This window comes from Xiphophorus hellerii, chromosome 3 (genome assembly GCF_003331165.1).
Source record: "Xiphophorus hellerii strain 12219 chromosome 3, Xiphophorus_hellerii-4.1, whole genome shotgun sequence".
Lineage (NCBI taxonomy): Eukaryota > Metazoa > Chordata > Actinopteri > Cyprinodontiformes > Poeciliidae > Xiphophorus > Xiphophorus hellerii.
Window position 1 is genome coordinate 21,916,455 of NC_045674.1, and position 12,169 is coordinate 21,928,623.

A 12,169-nucleotide genomic window follows, 5' to 3' on the forward strand; every position below is an offset into this window, starting at 1 on the left:
TTCTGAAGAGACATTTGCCTGTTTGTGTGCCAATGAGCAAGAGACGCTCAACTGAAATGTTTAGCAGCATGTGGATCCCTTATGGGCACCTGCAGTTGGCAATAACAACTCTATTTAATAGTCAACAAACAGTGGTTTTAATAATAACACTGTAGGTGTAAAATGGTGTTTACTATCAAGTGATACATATTTTATATCAGCTGCATTGGTTGCCTTTTGCGTTTATTCGTTATTACATGTCCTCCCCATTCACAATCATACTGAGACAAACAGAGCAGCAGTATTTCTTTAACTCTGTCTCTGGCTGTGTGTTCAGCACAACTATAATTGACTTCCCATATAGCAAAACCTATATGTTAATGATAGACACATGGGCTGTCATAGGGTAGTGGAAAAGGGGGGTTCATAACATTAGCCCGTGTCTCTTTAAAAAAAAAAAAAAAATCAAGTTTCTTGTTGTATTCTGGAATGAGGTCAGACACGAGGCTTCTCATTGCACGCGCTGATTATTATTAGAATCCTTTGCGCGCCAATCAGGTGCGAGAGGGGGCGTGGCCTGGCCCCAAGCAGCGTAGCGACAGCGTAGGGGCACTCTGATTGGTGGATTTTTATCGCCGTTGTATGAGAGAGGAATAAATGCAGGCAAGGGGGGCAGCAGTCTGAAGGGGTGCTTGAAACAGCGACTGTTAGTCTTTGCAGATGGGAGGCAGGGGAGTGTGAGTTGCTCTAGCTTCTATTTTTTTTCCTTCTTCTTTCCCCTACCACAGCATGCACGGCTTTTGATTCTTGGAGTAGATGCAGAGAAAAAGCACTTACTTTTACACATTGTATACTTGGGGGCCCTTTGTAAGTGCCTGAGCGCATGTGTGGGCACTCTGCTCCTGCAGCAGTGTAGATTGTGTTCAGTGATCACAGGGCTGTGTTGATTTTTTTTCTTTTTTTTTTTTTGTATTCCAACACCGATTATACGCTCCAAAACAGAGACGAACTGTTTTAACACCAACAGCACCTGGAAATTAAACCTTTTTTTATGCATGTAGCCTTTTTAGGCAACTCTGGACTGTGTTTTCGAGTATCCTGCGCATCTCAGGAGTGAATAACTGCTTGCACTGTTTGCACTCAGCACAAACTGTCAGAGTGGGAGAAAAGAGCTGAGCTTGCTTTAAAGTGAACCAGAGGAACCCAGGAGAGAGGGGGGAGAAAGAGCAAGCATCCCGCTCTTACTTTAATCGGACAGCATGGTGCAGAAAATGAGCCACACAGAGAGCACCGCCGAGGCGCTGTCCTTTTTTACCGGGGACTCAGGCTCCGACTCCGGGGCAAGCATGGATCTGGACCCGGCCGCCTCGCCTCTCTCCCCGGCGGGCTCCGCAGCCTCCTCCACCGCCGGCGACAAGCTCGGGGAGAACCCGGCGTGGTGCAAAACTCCCAGCGGCCACATCAAGAGACCCATGAACGCATTCATGGTGTGGTCGCAGATAGAGAGGAGGAAGATCATGGAGCAGTCCCCGGACATGCACAACGCAGAGATCTCTAAGCGGCTGGGGAAGCGCTGGAAGCTGCTGAGAGACAGCGACAAGATCCCCTTTATCAGAGAGGCAGAGCGGCTTCGGCTTAAGCACATGGCGGACTATCCCGACTACAAGTACCGACCGAGGAAGAAGGTAAAGTCGAGCGCGTCTAAGGCTGGCAGCAGCAGCGATAGAGGAGAAAAAGTTACCGGCAGCTCAAACAACACCAGCACTAAGACGTCCTCATCTGCGAGGAAGAACGGATCGAAATCACCCAGCAGCAGCAGCAGCAACAACAAACCCCAAAAATCACTTTTCGGGAGCAGCAGTAGCACCAAAGCTTCGCTGTTTGCCTCTGAGCACCAGTCAGAGCACCACCACAACTCTCTCTACAAGTCCAAATCTGTCTCCTCGGCTGCCAAGCAGATACCCGATGCCAAGAAGCCCAAGAGAGTATACGTTTTCGGGAGCGGCGCGGCCAGTCTGAGCGTCAGCCCCACGTCCTCCGTGGTGGTGCCGGCTAGCCCTACGCTCAGCAGCTCGGCGGACTCTAGCGACCCGCTCAGTCTCTACGAGGACGCGGCTAGCGGCAGAGAGGAAGGCGCCGACTCCCCAAGCAGTAGCAGCAGCAGCAGCAGCAGCTTCGGCGGAGCTTCGGAGCGCCGCAGCGGCCACACGTACAGCAACACTCGGCGGGCTTCTTCGCCTACTCCCTCTGGGTCGCACTCCTCCGTCTCTTCCTCCTCGTCTTCCTCGGAGGACGAGGAGTTCGAGGACGACTTGCTGGACGTCAACCCGAGTCCGAGCTTCGACAGCATGTCGCTGGGGAGCTTCGGCTCCTCGGTCCTGGACAGGGACTGGGACGTGAACGGCGAGTCCGTCTGCGGGGGTTCCCACTTCGAGTTCCCCGACTACTGTACGCCCGAAGTCAGCGAGATGATATCGGGAGACTGGCTGGAGTCCACCATCTCCAACCTGGTGTTCACATACTGACTGAGTGCTAAAACTCGCAGACGCAAACAGAAACAGAGGAGCTCTTGCTTACCAGTGGGTTTCACTACTGCAAACCCCGTCCCTGCAAATCCTTGGAAAGCTTAACTCTAAAGCGAATAACTTGCTTTTTTCGGGACTTTTCTTCGGATGCCTGGACTGAGGGAGTCGGAGGGGAGCCGTCCAAACAAGAGGAGACAAAAAAAAAAAAAAAAAAAAAGACAGACAGAGTTTCCTGACAGCTCAGTGCAGGACTGTTTTTAAACTGAGTAACTTAACTGTGATTGATTTGCACGTTATGCGGTCCGCCGTACACTTAATCAATGTCGTTAATGAATTTTTGAGAGAAAAAAGGGACATTTTCACAACTTTTTAACCAATCGCCAAGTGAACTTCCCCACTAAAGAAAAAACAAAACAAGCAAACAAAAAAGGTACAGACTAGGACTGCCGTGCGACATTTTTTTTTTTTTACTGTATCACCAAGAGGCTTTTTTTAAAAAATGAAACCGAGGTGGGTTGATGTTTTTTAAAAGTTATTTTCTCAAGAAACAAAAAAAGACGTGTTTAGCATGATAGCCTACTTTGTTCCTATATCTTGTGCTGAGATTTTCTGTGCGACTGTTTGAGCAGTTTGTAAACTAGTATTAGGGTTATTTAAAAGGATCTAGGTGGCGCTCACTTCGGTTCTACTTTTTTTACGGAGAGAAAAAAAAGGACTTTGAAATAATCACCAGCTCACTTCAGGACACAAACACAACTTCAAGTCTGTGCTTAACTGTATTGCTACATTTTCTTTCCCTCTACCAGGACCAAAATTCTATAATGTTATTTTCCAGAACATAGCTATAGAGAAATCATCATCGATTTCTATTTTGTTTTTGTTTTGTACATGTATTCAGATGCCATTTTTATATGGGGATGCTGTATTTATATACTGGGCCAAGCATCTTTTGTTTTGCTAGTTCTTTTATACATGATCCTGTCAGTATGTCTGTGTCTGTCACATTTCCTTCTCAGGCGAAGGGCTAGAGTTTTAAGAACACACAACCTTTTTGATTTCCTTTTTATATTTAAATGTACACACTTTTTTGGACACTTAAAAGAGAAGAAACAGTTTGATTATTTTCTCAGTGTATTTTTGTACAAATCTATATTGAACACGGGGGTATGTGTAGCCTAACTAATACAGCTGTATTGGATTTCCTTGTTTTTTAATGCCCTCAACAGGCTGGTTTTTTTCATGCTGCCTTCAAGTGCTTATGGTAAGCTTGTTACTTCGGGCTCAGTTACTTTAGATTAGATCAAACAGTAGAGCTGTCCGTTTTGTATCCTTGCGGTGCCTGTTGTTGGACTTATTCTTTCAAATTTAAAGACACACTTCCACTTTTTTGACAGAAAAGGTGAGTTAGTAGAAATCATGTAGGTAGGCCTTATTTGTCTTTCACAAAAAAATTCAGAAACACTCTTTAAGTCCTCTTTGATGTCAAACCCTTAAACATCTGCAGCACAGACGGGAAGGTGATTAGGACATAATTGCAATTTTTCCGACAGCACTTGAAAGCAGCACCAGTCTCAGCCCCCTTTTCCAACGTTTACAGTGCCAGACTGCAGGCTCATTTTTTTAAAGACACAGGAGCACGAGTCTTTTTTAAGAGGCTCTTCCTGTGGGACCATGTGGTTTAAACAGCAGCACTATCCTAAAAAGCAGTCACTTGCTTTCTTGCTTTTTTTTTTTTTTTTTTTAAATCATATTTTTTGCGTCCAACGTCTTGAAGATTGTAGCTTTAAATTTGACTTTGTTTCTTGATGTTTTCACTCACTGATGTCACATCTTGCCATTCGGCCAGTGGTTTGGGGCGGGCTGTCCATATCACAAACAAACAAAGATGACAACATCAAGCATATTCAAATTTCTGACCTGAGTTGCGCAACACTTTCTTGTACTGCGTTTCTCATTGTATTTGAATATATAATCTTTTCTACTTGTCGGCTAACTACTAGCTAATAATTGTTTTAGTATCTTTATGGCATGGTGAATAGCATTTGTATTTCAGATTCAGGTTATTATTAGCTGTTGTGTTTTTTCAGAAAAAAGAACGGAGACGAAAAAAAGAGGAAAAAAAAACAATGAACTTGATCTTTGTATATTTGACTGTACCATAAAGCAAAAAGATTGTGTGTTTATGTACGTTGTTGCTATCGAGGACAGGCACTGTTTAGAACTGCTATCTTTTACACATCCTTACTTACATTTAAGGTGGTCAGTTCAGACTGTTTTTTTTTTGTTTTATATATATATAAATATATGAAAGCATTTTTAAATATATTAACTTTATTTTTCATCCATCCTGTGCAATATGCTGTGTAGAATTATCATTTATTGTCTTTAATCATGCCATAAACAAAGAAGCCACCTCTTTTTTCTGATTAAAAAGGGGGTAGGTTGACTCATGCCAGCTAAATTTTGTCCATTCACTGCCTGTCAGATTGTTGATACAAACTTGTGTACAGAACTTTTTCAAGGAAGGAAATAAATATCAGCTGGAACTGAAACTCCTGAGCTCTTTTATTGCATTCGGTGTTTTTGGCAGTTGCAGCACAACGTGGTGAAACTGCAAAGGCAAACACATAAGGATCATCAGGATAAGTGCCAAAATTTAGTTTCATGCATTTTTTAGCATTATGACGTTGCTTTGCAAAGATCCAAGAAATAGAGAGTAAAATGTAAACATCTTTTCATTGCGCCAGATTTCTTTTTTAGCAGTTGTTCTATCTTTTTAATTTTGTTGGGTAAACAAAGGCAGCTGATAGTGAGCCTCAGTGTGTGGATTAGGCTTAAGTGCTTTAAGCAACCAATAAGAAATGATCAAGCAGTGATGGAAAACTGCTTTGAGAAAGCCACTTCAGTTTGTTTTTGGGATATGTTCCTGAACAAATGTCACACATACAGACACTTTTAAAGGGAAGCAAACTGACTGGAGTGTGTAAAAGAAAAATAATACAAAAAACAAGTTCAGTAGATACTTTAGATTTATGACAAGTAATGAAAGATTTGTGGGATAAAACTTTACAAAGGCACCAATTTCACACAGAATCAATACATTTAAGCTGCCTCCCCACAGGCAGGTGTTTTTACTTTTGACAAACATCTGGATTAATAAGCATTTAGAAAGCTGAATCAGATCTTAAGCAAAAGGGAAAAACACAAACAAACAAATTTAACTAAATGTGGCATAAATTTGCACATATTTCATTGAAAGGATTAACTGTGTTATACATTTGGGGGCACGCTGATCTGAGACCTGCATCCCAATGCCGATGATTACGTCACCGCACTACATGGACCAAGGATTTTAAGGATTTTACAAAATCTCTTAAATACTATCTGGTCCTTTAAAGCGTGTGGCACATTTTTTTTGTGTGCGATATCAAAGACAGAAGTCTCTGCACATGAAAAATTGATTTGCAGCTCAAGGCGTTGCAAATTGTGAACAGAGTAGCTGGAAACTATCATGCTCCTGTGTGAAAGCAGAAAATAGGCTGGTGTCACATGTTGTAAGCAGAATATGTTTGTTGTTTCCTCCCCAGCACCACATGACTGCATTAAGTGCTTAATATATTAGATTTTCTCATGGTGTGAAGTAGTGTGTAATCAAACACTGCCAGATCGTTTGAAGAAGCATGCAGCATTTAAATGTTCAACATACTGAAGGAAAATTGAGAGCCATTATTAAAAATGGCTGCTTAAACATATTGGCTGAAAGACAAGAATCCACCTTTATAAATATACCATGCAGCAAATTAGATCAGGATTATTTCTAATTGCCTCAGTAGAATAAATTCTATTTTATGTCACTGCTGCTTGCTGTGCTGGGGTCCAGACAGTTCTGATTCCCCTTCCCCCTCTCCCAGACAGGGCCTTACAAGGGGGGATGGGCAGCAGCAGTCCGCCAAGGGCCCTCCAGCATCGCTGACAAGCATGCCTGTCTGTCTGTTGGATGTGTGTTAGTGTGTGAACATGTATGAGCACTGCATGACATGCATGGCACGGTATGTCTATCTACTCCTTTCTAACGGTGGGTTTTAAGAGCAAAGCATGTGGGCTGAGGAAAAAGGTACTCCTATTATTTACTGCATAGAGATTCACAAATCAACCTTTTCCTGGTTGATTTTTTTTTTGACCTGCTGAAAATATATATTTTTAAGAACTACAATACATGTAGAAAGTAAAAAAAAGTGCTGGAGATTTTGTAGTAGAGGCAGCAGTTTGGATCAGCAGAAAAATGCATTAAGTCAAGGCAACCTTTGCGGACTTTTAAATATACTTAAGCAGAGGACACTCTATTGGTTGGAATGTGTAGAGGCTGAAAATGGTGCCATAAAAAGAATAGTAAAAAAAACCCACAATAAAACATTTTTTTTGTATTTGACCCTCATGTCCAAAATTAGTAAATTAAAGCTCATGTCCATGTTCCATTCCATTCTATTCTACTTTTCATTCAGAAACACATTGAACAGCTTTTTAAATTTTATTCTTTAACTGTATCACAGATTATCTTTGGTACATGAATGAGTCTTGCTCATATCCACACCCCATTTAATATTAATCTGTTTTGTTCTACTGGCTTTTTGCACTTCATCTATATATGAATAACTGATATAGCTTGTAGTAAAAGATAATCAGCTTTTTTGGTGTAGTTTAGCAAATTTCCGAATTCTTAGGTTAACACAGAGGGGGAGGGGGGCTCTTATCCTTACTCTCTTATTCTCTGGTTTACCCTGAATTCCAATATGTTTGTAGTTGGACATTATGTATTATGTATCCTAGGTATGTATTACCTTATAAGGAGTCTTCACTTTGCATTTTTTTTTGTCTGTAAAAATAAAAACTAAATATAAATAAACATATTTACTTAGTGTTAGTCTGTGTGTCTGGCAAATCAATGCAGTTCTGCAAAACAGGTGGAGAGGGCTGCTGTCGCTAGTTTGCAAGTCTCCACCTGACTGGTTCTGTCTAGATGGTTTTACAGACTCACATTAACACAAAGAGGAACATCACAAATACCAGGCAAGCTGATATATGTCTGCTTTTAAAGCCTATGAAGAGGCTGAAGTTCATAACCAAACACTTGTTTGTGAATGGGTGTTGATATCTATGCATATACAGTGTCTGTACTTGTGAATGTATCATGTGTCTTTGAATGCCAGCATTATTTCTTTCTGGCTGTTATGGAATTATAACAGCCAGTGGAAAAAAATAAAAAAAAGGTTTACAACTGGGAAATCAGATACATAGCTGTAACTTCTTCCGGCTTTCGCAACATTTATTTCCCTGCTGGTGTTGTTTTTAAAATGAAAAACAGCCACTACTGGTACACCACTACATATTTGCATATGCATTTTGAAGCTGTAATGGCTGACTTATTTTTATTTTCACTTTTACTGTAACTTTGTAATTAGTCAATGTGTAGATGGTTTAAGTGATACTGAAATAAGTTGGGTTCAGAACCTCTACAAATAAATAAACCACATTCTGACCTTAAAGTGAACTCTTAAGTAAACACCGATGCAGACTCTCGGATCAGCATTCCTGGGTCAACACAGATTTTGTTCAGTTCCTCTGCTGTCATTGCCAAACTACAAACATCGGCTGACAAAACCAGTGCAGAAAGTTGATGTTGTCTTTCACAACTCCACCTTCTGTTCGCTGATTGGCCAGGATGAAATGTATCCTGAGAAATTGAGCTCAATGGGACAAATCCCAGACGGAGCACTGAAGGGAGATGAGAAACTGGCAGAATTGCACAGAAAGTCAGTGGCCAGGCAAACAAATCATGAAAAGTCTAGAAGGTGAAGTTTGGTTTTATCTGGTCAAAGCACATTCTCCCATATGGTTTCAGTAAATCAGGCCTGAACAAGCAGGTAAGTCTTGCAGATGAAGAACATCTGTAGAAACTTTAGAATTTCTCAAGGACCACACCTGATTGGATGAACTAAATCAAGCACAACAAATGATTGGATGATTATGTAATCAATGTCAAAGTATGATTGGAATCCCTGCCTCTAAGTTTTTCTTTTCTCTTCTTTTTTAAAATTTTACTAGCATATCTGTGGACTTTCATTTACATATTTTGTTTTCTGAGCTTGATAATAAATTGATTATCAAGTGATTATCACTAGTGATTTTTCAGAAACATTGAAGTCTAAACTATGTCTTGCCATTTCATTAAAAATCAAAATAAGTGAAAATTAATTAAAAATAAGTAGCAACAACATCATCAACAACAATAATAATAATAATAATAATAATAATAATAATAATAATAATAATTATGCTGAAGATACAAATAAAGTTATCATTAAAAATTAATAGTGACATCTAAGTTGTCCTCAGTATGAAAGATGGTATCATTCACTTCATGTTTTCTTGTTAAGCCCTTTCACCACAGATTAGTGATTTCTGTCAGTTTCTGTAAGATTTCTTCAGCTAGAGCAGGAAGTTTTGCTTACTAATTACTTTATTGAACTGACTGTGTCAAATTTTAAAGGCCACTTAATCCCAATCCATGTTTTATCTTCTTTCTATGCTGCAGATCTTACAGCAGAGATCTGCACCATAGACCACATCTTTCAGAAAACAACTTATAAAGGCCAAATAATATTTTTAGCTTTTGTTTTTGAAGCATTGTCTTGTTGGAAGACTCATGACCTTTGATTGAAACCAGTATTTCTGACAAATGGGATAAAATTTTGCTTCACAACTTAGCATTTCATGGTACCCAGCCCAGACTCATGCCAACCCATACCAGCCTACCACCCATGAACAAAAGAAAAAATCTTAGCAGAAAATGCTCTTTCTTTGAAACCTTCATTTTAACAAAGAGCTGGTGTAACTTACCTGAAAATTAAATGCTTTGTCATTTGTCCATTTGACAATGTTTTTGATTTTCCAACATTCAGAGTAAGGAGTAGTAAAAATACAAACAATGAAATATGAGCACATTTTGGAGTCATGGTACAACACTACACTTCTGGCCTATACCCAGTTGCCTTCATGCTGCATGATCAGATCAGATTAGTGATATCTGTATCTTCAAAAGGAACTTTTAGTCAAGAAAATAATAAACATCCAGATTGTCAGCCTTAAAATGTTAATTTTCTGTTCACATAGCCATCATGGCAGAAGAGGAAAGTTAACAATCTTTCTGTTGTCAGGAATGTTTTTTAGTTTTGTTTTGTTACTGCACATACTTTAAACGTTACGGTACATACCAATCAAGGCACATTTTCAGCAATTTTTTTTGTAAAATGTTACATTTCTTATTCGTTTTACACATACTTAGACAACATTGAATTTATTTTTGATATTTAACATTTTATTGCCGTCCTGATGACATAAGACAACTTGAAGATGTAAAAACATGCCTCACGTTTTTTTTGTTTTTTTTATTTTTTATTTTCAAAAAAATCTATTTTTACTTTTTCATGGCATCAATTAGAAAAATGAAACATAGCACATTTATGGTGTCACTAGTTGTTGATGAGGGACACTACAGTAGAAAACCTGGGCTACTAACCTGGCACAAAAGTGGCTGCAGTATGCCGGAGCAATGGCTTCCCTACAAAAGCCCCTCAGCTTTTTTTCTTTTGCCACTTTCCCAGAAACCTGCACCATACTCATTACATGTTGTGTGACAACTGAAACAGGAAGAAATGAAATAAGGCCTAAACTCAGCCTGAAATTCTGAGTATTTCTTCCAGTCAAAAAGGTCAGCAGTTGTTACAAAAACATGATTAGGTCACCTGCAGGTTGCTGGTACAATTGCACCCTTCTGGTGCTTTGTAACTTGTCTGCAAACTGCGGTAATGATTTATCAAAGTCTAATTGTTTAGCATTTCAAAAACATGGCAGTGAATATTCAATAAATTAGAGGATGTGTTCTGACTTTGCTCATTTAATCTCCAGAAAACAAACATTTACATTCAACCTTAATAACTTTAGATAAAAGTCAAACAATAATCTAAACCTAAAACACACTCCAGACCATCTCCACTCCTTCCAGTCAATGTGTTTTTTTTCCCGACTGAGATTAATCGAACACACCAGCTCCTTGCACTGCTCATGGGTGTGCTTCCATGGCAACAGATGGCCATATGACCTCAAAGGGAAGGTGAAAACCAACATCTTAAAGTAAAATTAATAAACGTAACTCACACATACTTAAACCCATCCTCAAGTAAATCAACTCAACTTAAAATAAGCATATTTGTAAATTAACTTAATTTGATGTAAATAATGTACTTAAATACAGGAACTGTTAGAGAGGGACTGAATCCCTCTTAGACTTCATTTAATTGACCAACACAAAAAAAATCGTCCATCACTGTAAAGTGGAAGGAACACGGTTCCTTAGAAAATTTTGTCCACATTTAAATGATGACATCACACAATTGCTTCAGATTTCTTGGCTGCATATCTGTGATGCCAATCTCCTTTCCCGCTACAAGCCAAAGATGTTCTATTAGACTGAGATGTGGTGACTGTGGGAGCCATTGGAATTGGTTTTTCATTCTCATGTTTGACAAATCAGTTTGAAATGGTTTGAGCTCTGTGATACTGTGCATTACCCTGCTGGAAGTAGGCATCTAGATGGCTACAATGTAATAATGAAGAGATAGAAATGGTTTGCAACAATACCCAGGTAGGATGTGGTGCTGAAAACAATGCTTTGTTGGTATTAAGGGATGCAAAGTGTGCCAAGAAAATATTTCCGGTAACATTATGCCACCAGCAGCAGTCAGAGCCGTAGGTACAAGGCTTTTGTGTTCTTGATGCCAGAATTTCACTTTACCTAAATGTAGCAGCTTAAATTGGCATTCATCAGACCAGGCAACGTTTTTTCCCATCTGTTATTGTCCAATGTTGAGAACTCTGGCCTCAGTTTTCCATTCATGGCTGACAGGGCTGTATCCTGTGTATTGTTCTGCTGCTGTAGTCTACCTGCTGCCAGTGATTTGTATCATTAGAGATACATTTGGCATACCTTGGTTGTACTTGCACTGAGTGGTCACTGAGCTCCTGTTTGCCATCCTAACTTATCTAACTATATTGTCCATTTTTCTCTGGCTTCTCACATGAGCAAGATATTTTAACAGCTTTAGAAAATGTACAAGACAGTCTGTCAACAACCATGCAACATTTAAAGTGAATCTAAATCTGCTCTATTTTTATGATCGCTATTTACCTCAACAACCATCTTCATTATGCCCAATGGAGTTGTTATGTGATTGGCTGTTTTTTTTTTTTTTTTTTTATCCCTTTCATGCATAGTGGTCACTACAGTGGACAGCTATCTAAAAGTCATGTTCTTGTGCTTCCTGTGGATTTTTATGTTATAAATGCACACAGACCACTGAAGTGGACACTAATGCATCATAAAATATACCATCAACTACTGGCCATCAGCTGCAAATGCAAGAAATTATTTTTGTTAAATACAATATGGCCGACAGACAAAAAAGCATGAGAACAGACATGGTCCCTCCTTCTACTGTAGACGACTCTTGCAAGTAAAAAAAATATTGTGACATCAGATAACCCCTAAGGAACAATACTACTGATGTATTTTTCAAATAACAACTTTGTATTTGGACAAAATTACAATT

General features: G+C 39.5%; 1 protein-coding gene across 1 annotated transcript; it reads left to right on the forward strand.

Annotated features, from left to right (window-relative positions):
- Positions 1-637: 637 nt before the first annotated feature.
- On the forward strand, positions 638-5,056 carry sox4b (SRY-box transcription factor 4b). The gene has a single exon (XM_032558560.1). The coding sequence runs from the start codon at positions 1,239-1,241 to the stop codon at positions 2,502-2,504; it is 1,266 nt and encodes a 421-aa protein (XP_032414451.1). The 5' UTR covers positions 638-1,238; the 3' UTR covers positions 2,505-5,056.
- Positions 5,057-12,169: the final 7,113 nt, after the last annotated feature.

What these genes read in the sequence shown, in the direction of transcription:
- sox4b (XM_032558560.1), top strand. Translation starts at nt 1,239, where the DNA reads ATGGTGCAGAAAATGAGCCACACAGAGAGCACCGCCGAGGCGCTGTCC.